This window comes from Alligator sinensis, unplaced genomic scaffold, assembly GCF_000455745.1.
Source record: "Alligator sinensis unplaced genomic scaffold, ASM45574v1 scaffold86_1, whole genome shotgun sequence".
In the NCBI taxonomy this organism is placed as follows: domain Eukaryota; kingdom Metazoa; phylum Chordata; order Crocodylia; family Alligatoridae; genus Alligator; species Alligator sinensis.
Genome location: NW_005841971.1, coordinates 2,303,864 through 2,322,915, shown reverse-complemented (window position 1 = coordinate 2,322,915; position 19,052 = coordinate 2,303,864). Strand labels below are relative to the sequence as shown.

General features: G+C 41.9%; 1 protein-coding gene across 6 annotated transcripts in view; it reads left to right on the top strand.

Annotated features, from left to right (window-relative positions):
• DPY19L1 (dpy-19 like C-mannosyltransferase 1) overlaps nt 1-19,052 on the top strand; it is an 87,112-nt gene that overhangs the window by 27,365 nt on the left and 40,695 nt on the right. For all 6 annotated transcript variants that reach the window (XR_003093363.1, XM_025200583.1, XM_025200582.1 and 3 more), the window contains 4 exons: nt 6,340-6,397; nt 13,859-13,950; nt 15,021-15,120; nt 17,912-17,989. Coding sequence is in view for 5 of the 6 variants with exons in the window: in XM_025200583.1 (XP_025056368.1) it covers nt 6,340-6,397; nt 13,859-13,950; nt 15,021-15,120; nt 17,912-17,989 (328 nt within the window). In the remaining variant the exon portion in view is untranslated. The remainder of the gene's footprint in view (nt 1-6,339; nt 6,398-13,858; nt 13,951-15,020; nt 15,121-17,911; nt 17,990-19,052) is intronic.

Genomic DNA, 19,052 nt, shown 5'->3' with positions numbered 1-19,052 from the left:
TTCCTGCTGCTAGATAACTGATTAATTGCAACTTCTCTGACACTACTTTAGCTGTAGCAGCAGAATTAAAGGTTTCCTTATTCATCCTGAGTTTAAGGTGCAGCATCAGAGAAATGTACATTTTAGAAAAGGAATAAAGTAATCTACTTGTTAGGAATTTAATTGCAACTTTGGTTCTGTTTGGTTTCTAGATACCAGGAATCAGTGACATAACAATGTTAATACTGAAATTCATTTGGCTGCATTGTTATTGTTTCTCTAATCCCTTAGGTGGCAACATTTGAATTATCTGTTGTCTCATTTTCATATACGTACTTGGAAAAACTGTGGCCTTGCACCTTTTTTACTTCACTTCCAAGTTGAGAATTCATGTGTTGAACTTCGAACATAAAATCTGATGTTGTACTTCTGTTACCTTGAATCTTATAAGATAAAACTATCAAATATTACCAAAGACAACTTTAATGTACTTTAATGCATACAGAAGTATCCATGCCACTAATTTTACAGAATTTAAGCTTTCTTTTAAAAAGTGCAGGATTTATGGTTGCAGAGACAAGCTTAGGGGGGTTTTACAGACTGATTTTACTAAGAATGCTGCTGTTGTTCATCTCCAGGAGGCTTTTGAAGCTTGTGTAGACAAGAGTCGGTGTCCAAAACTGGGCACAATTTAAAATCACCTGCTGTTTCTTATAGATCTTAAAACTAGAAACTATTCAAAAGCTTGTATGCAACAGTGGGATTGATGAGAGGACATAAAGTGGAGATTAGGAGGTTTGTGTGTACAATGATGAGGATGTGCTCCTTATAACCGAGGAGGCTGTGGAACAAGGCAGAAAATAGCAAGACATTGGCTTGTAGGAGCCAGGGGCCTTTTTCGCTTCAGGAGCAGACTTCCCTGCTCTCATTTACTAGACGTTTATTAGCTTGAGGCTTCTTAGGAACTTGGGAAGCGTTTAGGAAGGCTGGAAAGAAGCATCTTGCTAGTCAGGTTTGAAGGATAGGCTTGAATGAGTAATGGGTTGCAGCTTGAATTTTTATAGATGTCAGACATTGTGTTTTGCAGAAGTCTTTTTATGTTGCAGACTATGAAGATGTCAGTAAATTATCCTTATCTTGTGCTCTTTTGTTTGAAGTGGGCAGAAACAGGACCTCTGTTTTGCTTTCCATGTGGACACCTTTAAGGTAGCACCAGGTATCCTGTTCAGATATCCAAGGATTGATGCAATATTTAAAAAAACAAACAAACAAACCTTACATGTCATATGTAAAGAACACTTCCCCATTTTAACATCATTACTTTTGTGTTGATCTCCATTATATTAAATAAGGTATGTTGGTTGCTAGCATAAGTGCAAATAAAATTTATTGTTCTCTGAACTGAAAGTTTCACCTGAACTATGGTTTCTGCTGAACAGGTTTCCCTTGCCAATCGTGGGAGTTAGCTTTCGGAAAGTTCCCGTGGCTGGCAAAACTGCAGTTGGTAAAACTAAAGGCTTACGGGATAAATGTGGTTAGGGACGTGGGTACTGTACAGTATAGTGTATAAAAATCATTTTTACTTGGCTTTAATACACAGGGTGGTCAACCAGGTGTAGGCATACCCCTAGGGGTACTTAGGCAGGTTATAGGGGTATGCGCCAGCGGGCGGGGACAGAGCGCGTCCAGGGCATGGTGGCAGTGTCTTCCCCAGTGCGTTCATCTCTTACCTGGGGGAGGGGGAAAAGGAAGGGGAGGAGAGGGACACGCCGACTGGCCCTGCACTATACACCGTGGCACTTCCCCACCCGTCTGAATGATGGACAAGGAGAGCCTCACGCGGCTTCTCTGTTCCCTGCCGTGCTGGGTTGTGGGGGAGGGAAGCAGGGCGGCAGGGAACAGCAGCCCCGTCCAGGCTGGGTTGTGGTACAATACAAGCCCAGTGGCAGCAGGAGCTGCATGCCCGCGCATGTGGATGACCCGCTGGGCTCAGATTGTCCCATGACCCAGCCCAGATCTCTTCTACTGCTGCTGCTCACCCTGCGTTGTCCTTAGTACAGCCCTGCATGCAGGAGTCACGTCACCAGGGCAGCGGCACGGGGCTGCACCCCTCAAACCAGCAGCAGGCACAGGAGGCGCGTTGTTGGGGCAGCGTGGGGCAAAGAGATCCCCGGGTGGCTTCTCTACTCCCTGCTGCACTGGGTCACGGGGGAGGGGAAGCCAGGCAGCAGGAACCAGTGACGAGCGGGCTTGCTGTTTCCTACCACTGTGGGTAGGGCAGCTCCCTGCCACTGCGTGCACCTCTGGCAGGGCTGGGGGCCATCTCTGGCTGGGGGCATCTCTGGGTGGGGGAGCAGGGGCTGTGGCGGGGGTAAGGAGATGCAGAGCAGGGCCTGGGGGTTGGTGGGCTGATGCGCAGCCATAGAAAACTGTGGTTACTCAGAACTGTATACCGTAGTAGCCAGTATGGTATACAGAATATTAACGGGAGATGCTCAAAACCGTGGTTGGCGAGGGAAACCTGTAGTCATTTGTAAATATGTAACAAGCTTGTTTTGAGTCTACTTTTAAGGGAAAACTGTTCCCGGTTTACTGTGTTTAGCACTTACAAAGCATAGCTCACCTTCTGAATATTCTATCTTGAACAAACCATGCTATTTTCATAACATTTCAAGGAGCAGACATTTCTAAATATACTGACTAGTGAGCATTATGTTAAAAATTCTAATTAGGTGTTTTTAGCCCTTAGTATGGGTTTCATTACTGCTACCTTTATCGGGGACCTATAATAGTTTATAAACTACTGAACATGCTGAATAGATTTTATGTCAAGGGCTTAAATTTTGGCAAGCAACTACTTTGTATGTGCAGTTACATATGCAAATGATATTTTGATGTATTTACATGTGTAAGTGTTTGACTTGTAATCCAAATGTAATTTGGTTTCTGGGCCTGTAATTACCGTGTTGCAAGAGGCTTCAGCAGTTTGTTTAGGGAAGATTGTGTCCGAAAATGGACAAAAATGAAAGAGGTAGCACTGGCTTGTTTTTTCTTCTTTCTATAGCTCTCCTGGTCATGCAGCATTGATTACATTAAATAGTTTTATATACTGAATACTTTGAGATTTATCAGTATTTTATATTGTAAAACGCTATCATGTTGTTGTAAAAAACTTGCAGATAAAAAAAGGAGCTGCATCGTATTGCTTAGTCCTCCCCTCCCCCCACCCCAATCAGTCACCAATAGGATTACATTTACAGCGTACTAAGAAATTGCACTTTCTTCTTGTTTTGACTTTTGACTTGGTACAATTTTTATCTCTAGGCTCCGATGTGGAAAGTTACTGCTAGGAGAAAATAACGATCAGATAGTTTTATATTGCTTTACGCCACTTTCCTTTTAAACCTGTCCATAGTGTATTTAGAAAAACTGTTAAAAAGAATGTTCTTAATAAGGTTTCAAAGTCAAATACTCGAAGTTATGAAACGCCACAGTTAAAGTAGTCTTGGGTAATCCTAAAGTAGTTGTGAGCATGCTTGTGACAAGCTGGAATTACCTGATCATACTTCTCTTGTCCTGTCGTACTACAAAGGATCCCTTCGCATTTAGAGCACTGGATGGACTGTGCTCAGCAAAAAAGGTGGCAGTTATTCCATATATATTTTTATAATAGAATAATAGAAAATTAAAAACCAATAATAGAATCATAGACTCAGTCTAGTGCCATCCTTTTTGTAACAACCCTTCAGGTAGTTGAAGGCTATTATTAAATCCCCTTTAAGTCTTCTCTTCTCTAAACTAAATAAGCCCAGCTCCCTCAGTTTCTTCTCATAAGCCATGGGCCCCAGCCCCTTAACCATTTTCATTGCCCTCCACTGGACTTTCTCCAGTTTGTCCACATTCTGTTTGTAGTGGGGGGCCAAAAACTGGACACAGTTCACAATATTATAGAGGGGAATAATCATTTCCCTTGATTTGTTGGCAGTGCTCCTGCTTAGCAACAAGAGGAAGGTGAAAAAGTGTGATTGGGCCCTTATTGAATGGGGGAGGCAACTTAGTGACAGATGAGGAAAAGGCTGAAGTGCTCTCATTGCCTTTTTTTTACTTCGGTCTTCACAGGCAAGGTCAGCTCCCAGACTATTGCACCAGGCTGGACGGTCTGGGGAGAACGTGAGCAGCCCTCAGTGGTGAAAGAACAGGTTAGGGACTATTTAGAAAAGCTGGACATGTACAAGTCTATGGAGCTGGATACAGTGGATCCAAGGGTGCTGAGGGAGTTGGCTGATGTGATTGCAGAGCCGCTGGCCATTATCTTTGAAAAGTTGTGGCGATTTGGGAAGGTCCCAGATGATTGGAAAAGGGCAAAAATAGTGCTCATCTTCTAAGAAAGGGAAGGAGGAGGATCCAGGGAACTACTGAGGTGAGACTCACTGGTCTGTCCCTAGAAAAACCATGGAGCAGGTCCTCGGAGAACCCATTTCTAAGCAGTTGGAGGAGAAGATGACTAGGTGAATCCATGCTGACTGTTCCAAGGGCAAGTCATGCCTGACCAACCTGATTGCCTTCTGTGTTGAGAACTGGTTCTGTGGATGCAGGGAAAGCAGTGGATGTAATAAACCTTGACTTTAGCAAGGCTTTTGATACGGTCTCCTACAGCAGTCTTGCAAGCAAGCTGAGGAAGTACAGGCTGGATGAATGGGCTGTAAGTTGGATAGAAAGCTGGCTGGAACATGGGGCTTAATGGGTAGTAATCAATGGCTCAGTGTCTAGCTGGCAGCCAGTTATAAAGTGGAGTGCCCCCAGGGGTTGGTCCTGGGGCCAGTTTTGTTCAGTATCTTTATTAACAATCTGTGCCCTCAGCAAGGTCGTGGATGACATCAAGCTGGGGGATGTAGTGGATGCACTAGAGGATAGGGCTAGGATTCAGAGTGACCTAGACAAATCGGAGGAGTGAGCCAAAAGAAATCTCACGAGGTTCAACAAGGACAAGTGCAAAGTCCTGCACTTAGGACAGAATAATCCCATGCACTGCTACAGCCTGGGAACTGACTGCCTAAGCAGAAGCTCTGCAGAAAAGGACCTGGGGGTTACAGTGGACAATAAGCTGGATATGAGTCAGCAGTGTGCCCTTGTTGTAAAGAACGCTAATAGCATACTGGGCTGCATTAGTAGGATTGTTGCCAGCAGATCAATTTATTCCACTCTGTTCTGCAGTGGTGAGGCTACATCTGGAATACTATGTTCAGTTTTGGGGCCCCCACTATAGAAAGGGTATGGACAAGTTAGGGAGAGCCCAGCAGAGATCAACAAAAATGGTTCAGGGCCTGGGGCACATGATTTTTGAGGAGAGGCTTGGAGAAGAGAAGACTGAGGGAGGATTTAATAGCAGCCTTCAATTACCTGAAGGGTGGTTCCAAAGAGGATGGAGCTAGACTGTTCTCAGTGGTAGCAGATGACAAAACAAGGAGCAATGGTCTCAAGTTGCAGCAAGGGAGGTTTAGGTTGGATATTAGGAAAAAATGTCTCACTTGGAGGGTAGGGAAGCACTGGAACAAGTTACCTAGAGTGGTTGTGGAATCTCCATCCTTGGAGGTTTTTAAGGTTTGGCTTGGCAAAGCCCTGGCTGGAATGATCTAGTTGGGGATGGTCCTGCTTTGAGCAGGGACTAGATGACCAACTGAGGTCCCTTCCGACCCTAATCTATGATTCTAATGCAGCCCAGTATGCTTGTTAGACTTCAGGGCAACAAGGGCACACAGTTGGTTCATTGCTTATTATCCACTGTAACCCCTAGGTCCTTGTCTGCAGAGCTGCTGCTTATGCAGTATGTCAGCCTGAGGACCATTGGACTGTATGGAGCCAAGGCTACTGGTTACAGCATTGTTTTTCCATGAGCTTTTCTGCTTGCTGGGTGGTGGACACCTTGAATACAGGTTCGCAGCCTTATTTCTTTCTTTGATGTGTGTATGTGGGTAAAGCAAGCTTGGGTGCCAGCACGCTTCCCAAGAGTTTTGAAGAAGCAATGTAGACATATAGCAGCTCTGCAAACTAGTAGATGTTCATTTTAAAGGCATAGCAAATTCAGAAAGGTTTTCAGGAAGACATAGAGGAGGTGCTCTGCAGAGGGTAGACTGATTTAAACATCACATTCATTGCCCAACTAATATCTTACCTGGCTTACGCTTTTTTTTTTTTTCTTTCCAGGTTCAGATAAAATATATATATATTTCTATCTCCTTTATTCTTAAAATGATATTCAGTATTTGATTTAACATGGCAAAGCTTGTGAATATGATTTTTCAGAAGATATTACTGAATGGTATTAAACTGTTGCATTCATTTGTCGTATTCTTTTTACAGTGGGAGCCGTCTAGGAGGCCTAGTAACTGTACTGTGCTACTTTTTCAACCATGGGGAGGTAGGTCTTTCAATCTTTTTCAAGTTTTGATTTTTAGACCAAATGAGGTACATGTAATTTCCTTCAACAATGTACATTTTACTTATTTCAGTGTGGGTTCATAAATTTGGAGAAGTCACATATTTAATGAAAAGATTTGTGTTGGTGGCATTAAATGTGCCACTGTAGGAGAGGTTCCCCCCCTCCTCCCCCAACAGAACTTGATCGTTGTCTATGTAAAGACAGTCTTTAATATGTATTCCCTATTTTAGATTCCTTCATACTTGAGTGTTTCTCGGATTTTTTTTTTTTAATAAGAAAAGTTAGGTTCAAGTAAATGTTTAAAACTGGAATAAAATGGGTATTATCCAGGCTTTGCTGTTGTGTGAAGGTAGCTTTTCATTCTTGTTCAGCATATTCTCATGCTGTTAAATTGAACCTGGAAGAGTTGTGTTTTTATTCCTCACAAGAATTACTCATGCAAGTTTTAATAAAATATAGTATTTTTATTTGAATAATATTCTTTTGATTTACTTTTTTTACTTCTAACATGTCTGGTAAAGGTTGAGATTGTAATTGTGCAAAAATCAAGAAGATAAGTTATTTCCATCTCTGCTCCAGATTTAACTTGGCTAGACTGTATGTATAAACAACACTGTACTCAAGAAGGTACAATGAATGATAACCTATCCCCTTTGAAGTTGGTGGCAAGCTTCCAATATCATAGAATCATAGAAAATTAGGGTTGGACGGGACGTGAGGAGGTAATTTAGTTCAACCCCCCTGCTCAAAGCAGAACTATCCCCAGCAAGATCATCCAACCAAAGCTTTGTCTAGCCTGGACTTAAACCTTCAAGGATGCAGAGTCCATTTCCTCTCTGGGTAACCTGTTCCAGTGTTTTACTACCCTCCTAGTGAGAAAATTCTTCCTAATTAATATCTAACCTAAACTTTTCTTGCTGTAACTTGAGACTGTTACTCATTGTTCTGTCATCTGCCGCCACTGAGAACAGTCTAGCTCCATCCTCTTTCAAATGCACATTCAGGTAGTTGAAGGCTGCTATTAAATCCTCTCCGTCTTCTCTTCTCTAGACTAAATAAGCCCAGTTCCCTCAGCCTTTCCTCAGAAGTCATGTGCCCCAGCCCCGTCACCATTTTTGTTGCCCTCTGCTGGACTCTCTCCAGTTTATTCACATCCTTTCTGTACTGGGGGGGCCCAAAACTGACAACAATACTCCAGATGTGGCCTCACCAATGCTGAATGGAGGGGAATAATCACTTCCCTTGACTTACTGGCAACACACCTACCAATGCATCCCAGTATGCTGTTAGCCTTCTTGGCAACAAGGGCACGCTGCTGGCTCATCTTCAGTTTATTGTCCACTGTAACCCCCAGGTCCTTTTCTGCTGCCCAGCCAGTCAGGCCCCTGCCTGTAGTGGTGCGTGGGATTGTTCTGTCCTAAGTGCAGGACTTTACACTTGTCCTTGTTGAACCTCATGAGATTTCTTTTGGCCCAATCCTCCAATTTGTCTAGGTCACTCTGAATCCTAGCCCTATCCTCCAGTGTATCTACTACTCCCCCCACCTTTGTGTCATCTGGAAACTTCCTGAGGGTGCACTTCATCGCATCTTCCAGATCATTGATGAAGACATTGAACAAAACCAGCCCCAGCACTGACTCCTGGGGTACTCCACTTGATACCAGCTGCCATCTAGACATCAAGCCATTGATTACTGTGCTCTGCATCCGATGCTCCAGCCAGTTTTCTATCCACCTTAGAGTCCATTCATCCAACCCGTACTTCCTTAACTTGCCTACGAGAATGTTGTGGGAGACCTGTATCAAAACCTTGCTAAAATAAAGGTACACCACATCCACCAGTCTCCTGATTCTCCTGTTGCTACCGACATACTTGTAGAAATCCTTCTTGTTATCCTTCACATCCCTCGCTAACTACAATTCCAATTGTGCTTTGGCCTTCCTGCTTTCATCTTGCATGCCTGAACAATGCTCTTATATTCTTCCCTAGTTATTTGTCCAAATTTCCACTTCTTATAAGCTTCCTTTTTGTGATTTAGTTTATTGAAGAGTTTCCTGCTATGTCTGTCTGCCATATTTGTTAGTCTTTCTGCACATCGGGATGGTTTGTTCCTGCCCTCTCAGTAAGGCTTCTTTAAAGTATAACCAGCTATCCTGGACTCCTCTCCCTCGCAGACTGGCTTTCCAGGGGATCCTGCCTATGAGTTCCCCTAGTGAGTCAGTCTGCTTTTCTAAAGTCCAGGGTCCTTACTCTGCTGCTCTCCATCCTTCCTTTCATCAGGATCCTGAAATCAATCATCTTGTGGTCACTGATGCCCAAGTTGCCATCCACTACTGCATTCCCCTTCAATTCTTCCCTGTTTGTGAGCAGCAGGTCTAAAAGAGGATGGCCCATAGTTGGCCTCTCCAGCACTTGCACCAAGAAGTTGTCCTGGATTGCTTGCACACTGCTGTGTTGCCTTCCCAGCAGATGTCAGGGTGATTGAAGCCCCCCATGAAAACCAGGGCCTGTGATCAGGAAACTTCTGCTAACTGTTTGAAGAAAGCCTTACCTGCCACTTCTTTTTAGTCTGATCTATAGCAGACCCCCACCATGACATCAACCTTTTTGCTGTCCCCTCTAACCTTAACACAGAGACTTTCAGCAGGCCTATCCCCAATTTCATACTTCATTGCTCAGAGCTCTTATGGCTTGTTTGTATAAAGTGTAACTCCTCCTCTTCTCCCCTGCCTGTCCTTCCTGAACAGTTTGTACCCATCCATGACGGTGCTTCAATCAAATGAGCTTTCCCACCATGTCTCTGTTATTCCAATCATGTCATGGTGCCATGACTGTTCAAGGACTTCCAATTCTTCCTGCTTGTTTCCCAGGCTCCGAGCATTCGTTTACAGGCACCCAAGGTAACTAGTTGATTGCCCCCCCCCCCCCTCTTCCTGCTGGGCTAGGGACAGAAGTTGCATATAAGCCGATTTAAGTGATCAGAAACTGGTTTAAACCTGTAACAGAACAATGCTGGCTGGTTTCTGGTAGCAGCGAGGGGTGAGCGCCAGGTAGACCCTGGCTCGGGTCCATGCTGGTGGGACAGAGGGTGGGGATTAAGCCCCCTCCCCAGCCAGTTCACACCAGGCTACTGCCAGGCTGGCCATGCACCCCCTCCCCCCAGCACAGCTTCCCTGCAGCCGAGGGCATGCCCTAGCGCCCCCTGGCGCCTGGTCTAAGCGGCTGAAGGCATGTGCCTGTACTTTCTCAGTCTAGAGGGAATGTCTGTTCACTTGCAGATTGGTTCAGTCTAGACAGGCTAGACTAACCCGCAAAGATTGAATCAGTTCAGGCTCCAGCTTTTTAAATGTCTGTCCTAAGCCCAGGTTTCCCACTTCCCCACTTACCTCTTGGCTTTGGTCTCCATCCCCTGGCAAACTAATTTAAAGCCCTCTTCACTAAGTTAGTGAGCCTGACTGCAAAGATGTTCTTCCCTCTCTTTGTCAGGTGGATCCCATCTCTTCCCAGCAATCCTTCTTCTTGGAAGAACATCCCAAAGCCCTGCTGGCGACATCACCTGTGCAGCCAGGTGTTGATCTGCAGGATGCACCTGCTGCTGCCTAGGCCCTTTCCATTTACTGAAAGGATCCATGAGAACACAACCTGAGCTCCAGACCCCCTCACCCTTGCACCCAGAGCACTTTAGTTGCTTTTGATACATTCAGGGTCTCCCCTCACAGTATCATTGATACCTATGTGGATGAGCAGCATGGGGTAGTAGTCAGAGGGCCAGATGATCCTCAGATCCAGGCTCCGGGCAAGCAGCAGACTTGACAACAGGTCAGGTTGGCAGGTGACTCCCTCTGTTCCCTGCAGAATGGAGTCTTCAGTCACCACCACCCGTTGCTTCTTCCTGCCCATTGTCTTGATCCTTCCTACCGTGGTGTGAGGCCTGGCCTGTATTCCTCCACCAATTTGTTTCACTGGAACCAAGTTTTCAACATATACTTGTATAGTTACTGTTGTTGCTGAAAGGAAAGCTATATAAATTAATTTCATAATTGGTGTTGCTTAGAAATATATAGATGGTGGTATATTAAGTGCTTATACTGAGTATAGTGTTGTTTGGTGTATTGCACAGATGATTCTGAAATCTCCACTAGGTGCCTATTTAAGGGATATCTTTAGATCCCAGGACACCTTAGAAAATATAGTTGTTAGAGTCCTGCATGGATTTATTTATGAAATGCCTAGATAGGCATTCTTATATTTACAGTGCTTCTTTGTGTGTAAAACTGCAGGTTGCAATCTCTGGTGTTTTTATATCCTCAAGAATACACACTGTATCAACACAGACAGTGAAAGCTCTGTCATGACTGTTCTTCACCAGTGTTTTTCCAGGTCCTCCACTTACCTAGCCTGAGAAGAAAATGTCTTGCGTTGTGTTGTAAAGGGCAGCAAATGTATTGTCTTGTAATTCTGTCGACATGACTTTCTTCAAAAGTATACCAAGGGACCAATTTTTCTTTATGTTCAGTATAACTTATCTGATGGTCATGAATTATAACACACGTTGAGTTTAAGGTAATTCTCTATCGGTATAGTGACTTTTAATTTACTAGAGTTGTATGACTCTACATCTTTGCAGGATTTGAAAGCTAAACTTTTGGAAGAAAAGCCCTATACATATTAGAAAGAGCTGGTTTAATTCAAAAGCCAATCTTTCTTTTTTCTCTCTCTCTTCCTTTGTACTGTGTTTTACTCGAATCCAAGACAAAGTTGTTTGTTTGTTCTATCCCCTCTTGCCCCCTGTCAGCATGTGGGGGATAAAAGCCCTGGTCTTGGACTTGAGTGCCGGCCTGGGGGAGATGGCTGCTCAGCTCTGGCTTTGAACCCAGACTTGGGGCTGAAGCTGGAGTTGAGCCTGCCCTGAGCTGGAAAGGCTTGTTTGGAGGAATGGCTGGCCATACAGCTGTGGGGAGGGCAATACCTATAGCCCACATCCCCACACTTTGCACCCTGTGCCTGCTCCCTTCCAACCCCTGTTGCACCTATTTCCTGCTCTCTTTACTGCCAACCCCCACCAGCCCAGCTGTCCCCTCCCCACCTTATCTTCTGCTCCAGCTTTGGTTCCTCCAGCCCTGACCCAGCCCAACTGACAGCTGTTGCTGCTTCTCCCTGGCCAGGGCTGCACTAGTGCTGGACAGGGCTGCTGCTGCTACTGAATGCTCCAATCTGGAGCAGAACAGCAGAAGGTAAGGAGGGGGTGGGCAGGGAGGGGAGCAGAGTGTTGTGGGGAGGCGGGGGCAGGCTGCTGTTAGGTGCATGGTGTGGGAGGAGCAGGCTGCAAATGGGAGCAGGGATTTCCCTAGTCTTCTATCCTACTCCTGCCTGCAACCTTCGCTCCCACCCTGGCAAACTGTGTGGGGGCAGGGGGCAGCAAGGGAGTAGGGGAGAAGGCACATAGCAGGGAGGCAGGTAGTGGGGATTGGGGTGGGAGGGGGGCAGATATGGGGAATGTAAGAGGCAAGGATCTGTCCCCTCACCCCCTGCCACAGCAATGTGGAGATTAATTGAAGATGACCTTCCACTAATAGATCTATAAGTGGAAAATAATAACAAATTTGTAGAATTTATCCATGTGTAGAATTTTTAATTAGGGGTTGTCTTAAATTCGAAGTCAGCTTATATTTGGGTAAATACAGTACTTTATTACTGTGCTTATCTCTTGTGCTTTGGAAGAGTAAATTAACTGTTTTTTGTTCAAGTTCACTTTAATCACGTTGCTTTTTGACAGTGACAAAGATATGACTGACTTTGTTACTTGTTTAGATGGACGCTAGGGCCATATGGCTGCGATTTCTGCCTTTTTCAGTTCAGTAAACTGAATACGCATACATCTTTGAATATTTGTAACTCTGTAATTGTATTCATATTTCTTTAACTTGCTGATAATACGAGTCAGACTTGTATTTGACAGCCGCCTTCTAAACATGAAATAAAAACAGGAGGGGTGAAATGGCTAATACCTTTAAATGGAATTTCAAAATATGCTCTAAAGATGCCACCTAGGCAGGCTTCTCTTCTCAATCATTATTCTTAGGTATTTTACTGCTGCACAAGCACAGCTTCCAATGTTTTACTGTATTCCTACTCTAAGTACTAAGTACCAAAAATAATTATAAATCCTCCCTCTTGCATGGTGCAGTGTAGCCATTAGTAACTGAAGCACAAATTCAACAAATTATATAGATGTCATTAAGTTTTGGAAAAAATGTTAATTTTTTGCTTCAGCAGGCTGCTTGGGGGAATCATTTACCTTAAAGGGATGTTACCATATTTACTTAAATCCAAGACAAGGGTTTTTTTCCCTTCATTCAGCATGGGGCAGGTGGCTTCTGTGGCTCCGGCCCTTACTTGTGTTTGGGGTTGAGTTGCAGCTGCTGTCTCCACCTGCCCCTGCTACCTCTGTCCCCTCTACTACCTACCCCCTCACCTGTTCCCTGTGTCAAACCACCTCTTTCCTTCTCCCCCTGCCCACCTGATCCCCAATGCTTTTGCCCTTCTCTACTTCCTTGCCCCTTCTCCTCCCCTCCCTCTGCCACCACTTACCCTCAGTTGAAGCTCTGGCCCAGCCCTGACCCAGTCTCGGCCAGAGCTGTTGCTGTGATAGCGGCTGTTATTGAAGTGAGTGGGAGCCAGAATAACCATGTGAAATTAGAACTCAAGTCAGTGGTTTGGTTGGGGCTGAAAATGGTGTACAGTAATTACCTTCACTGGTTCATTTTTACTTGCATAGATGTTGGGGGACAGATGCAAGAGCTACACACTCCTCACTTTTTAGGGATGCATGGCTATAATGTCTGCATGGAACAAGCGTGTGTGGACCTCTAAGTGGACAGGTTATGTGCCCCTATCCCTCCTCCCTCCACACATTTCTCTTGTGTAATTACATTTATGAGTCGCAGTCTGTTTTTGTGAATGGTCCTTTATTACATGAGTAATTGATTTCAGGAAGGCTGCTCTTATAAATAAGGAGCTTGAAGATGTGTCCATAATGGGGAGAAAGTAAAAGAACATGTGTAAAAGGCATCTTTGAGGCTTATTAGAAAGATCGGCTCCCAAGCTGTTGCATTTATTTTTGTGAGAGAGAGAGATTGCTTTTTCACAGTAGTTTTCTCATTTTAGAACTGGGTAATAGTTGTGGTTTAAAAAAGCCTCATATCTTAGAGATTGCAGCACCAAAACTGAATCGTCACTCTTCATGATACATGCTTCTTCCTTCCTTTTATTCTTGGATGCAGAATTTTGTTGACTTATTGAATGATTCTTCAAGCAATTTTTTTGTAGTTCTGCCATATCTACAGTTGATCATGTTACTTGTAAATGCATTATTTTTTATGAAAACACCTATAAAACAAACCAGTGAACACTATGAACTGACTTTTTAAATTCTTTCAGTGCACAAGAGTGATGTGGACACCACCTCTGCGCGAAAGTTTTTCATACCCATTCCATGTGCTCCAGATGTTGGTTTTGACCTATATTCTCAGGTAACTTCTAACTTGCACTTGGTTACAGTGAATTCATCATATACACTAGGGCTTTTTTCAAACATTATCCACCCTTGCCAATACCAATGCAACTCCATAACTGGGAGCAAAAGTGATACTATTTAACATAGGGAATTTAGCTCAATTTTTTCCCCCTGCAAAATGAAAAAGCTTCCACCATAGGGGCTGTGTGTGCAGAACCCGAGAATCACGTATAGTCTGATGGCGAAGACACTTCTGGGGGATAGGCATTAACAACTTCAGGATGACACAGGAATTGAACCAGGGTCTTCTACTTTTGAGTGCAGTAATTACTAGACTAGTGTACAATAGAAGGACTCTTCCAGCTGTGTTTTTGAACAAAAGTGACAGCCCTTACTGTGTTATGGTGTGGACTTACCATGTGTTAAGCCTGTTGTGAGCATGCTGTGAGCACTTATAGGCTATGAGTATGCCTACTATATCTGATCTCTTGGGAGGCAGGTAGAAAAACAAGTTTGTAGATCTTTGCAGGGGTTTAGCCATGAGTTAGATTATACCATTACATGGGACTGACAAGAAAGCACAGGAGTGGAACTTCGGGTTCCTTTGGAATTTTACTGGTAAAAAATAAAAATAAAAAATTACGCCAAGGCTTTAAGGATAGTGCTTTTGACCTTAAGTGCCTAAATTCTACCTAAATCTCATTGTGGGTACTTAAGTCATTTTATGGATCATAATACCATTTGTTTGAACATCTGATATGTGGGTCTTTGCCACTTTTAATTGGTGGCCCCCACTGTCAGGATTAAAAGCTTTGGAAGTTTCATTTATATATAAGCAAGTCACTGCCATTTTGAATTACAAAAATCAGCAGTTCTGAAACTTATTTTATATGTTCTTACAGAAATGAACAAATGAGTTGCCTTTAAACCACACTCTTCATAAGTGTTGCTTATTTTATATTGCAAGTCAGGTTGCAGGGTAGTCTTTCATTTTTTTGCTTCCATTCTTTGCTGCTCTTTTGAATGAAGTACGAAGAGCTATTATAGTGTAACTTACTGGTATCTATTCTATTTCTTTTTCCCAAGGATTCCGAATGTTAATAGAGGAAGCTTGATTGCACTGTGTGTTTCTAATATCTTTTTCATGCTTCCCTGGCAGTTTGCTCAGTTTGTTCTTCTGACACAAGTAAGATAATTTTTAAGAATGACATATGATTTTATGGTAGTATTTTGTAGGCAAAATGTTAAGCCAAATGTGTAATTCAGATTCAATTAAAATCTTTTCTTTCTTAAGGAAATAGATTTATTTATAGCCTAACAGGTGAATTAATAATGTGGCTAAAAAGGCCTCGCTACTTTTTTGTCATTCAGTACGTCGGCAATACAGAATCTGTTAGATTCAGAATTGTTTTAATTACTGTTCTTTAGCCATCAGTTTGTAGCACTCAAATTTCACTCTTGTTCCCAGGGAAGTGTTTCATGTCATACCATCCCATTTACTGGATTTCTAACCAATTTCAAAACTATTTAAAAATGTTCTTCTTTGGTCTTCAGTTCTACATGCAGAATTACCCTTTTGAGCCTTTCCTAGATTTCTCTGCCCTGGAGAGAGGGAAGGTGGTTCAAACTCTGCAGGTGGTTTTGAAAAATTACATAGGAAAACGAATATTTCTTTTTGTGGTATAAAATAAAATATTTCAATGAAAATATCTTGTGGCGGCTTAGAAACTTAACTTGTGCAAACTGACGTGTAAAAAAAAAAAAAAAAAAATATTAACAGTAATAGATTTAACACTTAATCTGAAAGTGATATGATGCTAAAACATTCTTTTAATTAGATATTTTTCACTTGTCATCCTTGTCTTTCATGACACTCACAGGATTTTGAAATGTTCAGTTTGAACCTAATGATAAAGGCATGGAATTGCTGTCAAAGAACACCTAACATTTCATATAACTTATACTGCTAAAAGAGATTTAGAACACTAATTCTATGTTTAGCACGTACCCATCTTTATGCATTTAATTTAGAGAAAAATGTAGACCTCAAATTCAAATTAGCACAAAAAAGTTCTGTAATCCTAGTTTATATGAAAGTTTCAATCAAACACATGTAGATAAACATTTGGCTTTATAAAGGAAAAGTAATTGCTTGCTTTTCCCGAATAGAAAGCTGTCTAATGCTTTATTACACAAATTTTAACTTTTACTTTTGGAAAAGTTTATTCTTTGTGCATCTGGTTCTGTCTGATAAGCTAATTTAAAGGGCTGCTGCAATCACTTGACTCTTCAAAAAAGGGAAGGGGAGGTAATAGCAAATTAATTACTAATGTTAGATAATTTGCTGTGATTTAATTAGTTGAGTCCACATTCTCTGTTGGCAGTAGAATTCTGTTTTCTCTTCAGACCTTTACATGTTGGCAGTAGAATTCTGTTTTCTCTTCAGACATTTGCAAAACTAAGAGTGGAGCCAGCAGTAATGGCCCTTGGGCATTGGTATCTGCCTGTAGCAGGCAAACCACTACTTCAGTACAAGCTTTAAAAAGCTAGATTGCAGGTTAGATATGGTAGGATGGGTACTTGTCTAAGTGTATGATCTGTTGGACTCCTCTTTTTTTACTTGGTCCATGCGCTGGGATATGAAGGAGTACTTCGATGAGGAGTGTGTACAGAAGTAATTAACAGAGCATTTTCTAAAGTACTTCTCTGCCGTTAATTCTATGTCCTTATCTCTATTTATCTTTAAAAAAACAACAAGGATGCTCCTCTACTTGCCCACCTAGGCTTCCAGATTATTTGGGATGCTGCTGCTTAGCATTTATTCTGGGGCTGTTGCATTTTAAATGACCCCTTCCACCAATTTGTTGTAGCAATCCCATTGGCTCAGAGGAGCATTGGCACATTAATTTGCATAAGAGAGCATGCATAATAGGACAAGGATTGTGACTGGCCCCCCTTTCACTGACCTTTTGCCTTGCTGTTGGCAAGAGTAGGAAGATTAGTCCAGCTAATTAACATTGATATTGGTGTGCTTTTTAATTTTGTTCAAGATTTTTTTAAAGCTTTTTGTTCCTCTCTCCCATTGTTCCTCTCAGTAATTGTAGTAAGTTGTTTCTTAAAAGTTATTGCTGATCTGACTGATTTGCCTATTTGGATTTGAGAAGGAATTTTCCCATAGGGCCAAATTGGCAAGAAGTCCGAGTGGTACTTTTTGCCTGCCTTACAGTTTCAGAAAGGCATATTTCAGTTGATGACAATATGACTTCAAAGGTTAAGAGCAGAAAATTAAAATGTTAGATTATCACAAAGTGTGGCTATTGTCTAGTGTAGCTAAAAAAGATTGATAAACTCAGGACAGGTAAGCAAGACCTGATACTTTGTTCTTGGACCTTCGTGCTATAGGAAAGAAGAACAGAAGTATTTGCAGACTCAGGTTTCCCACCCATGCAAGAAGAGTATAGGTTAAAAATGGGCAGAGGAGGGTTTGCATCAAATGGTTTGATACAAGTCCCTGTAGGAATCAATTAAACACCTAGTCTCTATGACAGGGAGCAAGCAAATGTTTCTCATCAGTGTTTAAATTGGTAATATTGCTGCCTGGATCATTTAAGCCATCCCACATGTCTGTTTACCTTCTCTCCTGTCTTGCTTAAATCAGATGCTCTGGAACAAACATTCTGAAAAGAGGTGGGCAGATTTTGTTGCTGCAAAAATAAAGAGTATTTGCAGGTGGCCGCTAAATCTAAAACTTGTAAATTTACTTGAGAAGAGTAGTTGTTTTTCCACAGCCCTAGTGTGAAGCACACCTCTTACCAGCTAAGAGTTTGTGAAGTGCATGAACATTTCCCTATTATGAAAGAATAAGAATTTTGGAACGTACTAGTTGCATAATGTATTTGACTGCATAAGTATAGTCTCTCTGGAAAGAAATACATCCTTTACAACTGGTTTAACTAATCTTCTATCTCTGATTCCAGATCGCCTCATTATTTGCCATATATGTTGTGGGTTATATTGACTCGGATAAATTACAGAAGATACTGTGTGCACATATGGTAATTGATTTCTCTTTCTCTTTTTAATAATTCTTAAAATAATTAATTCAGTCAAACCAATTTGAGTGTCATGAGAACCAGTGAACTAATCCAAAAACGTAAGATATGTAGTAGATGCTGAGTTGATTCTAAAAACGTGAGTAAGGTGCGGAAGAATAGGAGATATAATGCCTATAAATAATATTGAACTGCAAAATAAGTGTTTTTAGAAATAGGATGTTGATGAGTATTATATTAATATCTGTCCTTGACAGTTACTTTTGAAGTACCTTGGTTTAAAAAAAAAAATACTATCAGATTGGGTAAACCAGCATTTTCAAATGGATTTTTTTCCCACTGTGTTGCTAACAGTTTTTTTTTGTGATTGATAACTGATTTTAGAAATGCCTAAATAGAAAGTTTTTTAAAATTCTAAATTCTTATGTCCACTGATTTCTTCCCCCCTCGCCCCCCCCCCCCCAACTTATTATGGACTCTGGGTATTTTATTCTAATATATTTGTCATCATAGAGGCATTATCAAATAAATGTTTGTCCGTCTTTCCTGTCTGCACCTGTTGATTTCTTCCTGTTTATTCCACTCCTGCAGCTGAGGGAGAAGTCTTAAATTCTGAAGACTAGAAAATGTATTAAATAATAAGCTAGTTTAAATGGTAAATATCTTGAAAAATTATCAGTCATTTTATGGTTTCAGCTAAAACAAAAATGAAATACTAACAAATCAAAACTTCATCTTCTCAAAGCTTCTGTGTCATTGAAGATGATGAGTTCTGATTGTCCTTCAAGAGAGCTCAATTTTATAAAAGTATTGTGGTTTGAATTATTTTTAAATGTTGGTGGAGCAAAAAATCACAAATAAGCATGGATTTTTCTGAACAAGAATGTTTTGATTTCTGCCAAAAAAGATAAAAGGGCAAGAAAACATCAAAATAAAGTAAAAAAAATGACAGTTTTATTAAGGTTCAGCATAATCAAAGTTAAAATCTGAGGAACCACTGCAGAATATAATTGTAGTCTTCTTGCAGACATGAACACCCCCCCCCCCCCCCCCAACCCCGCTGTTT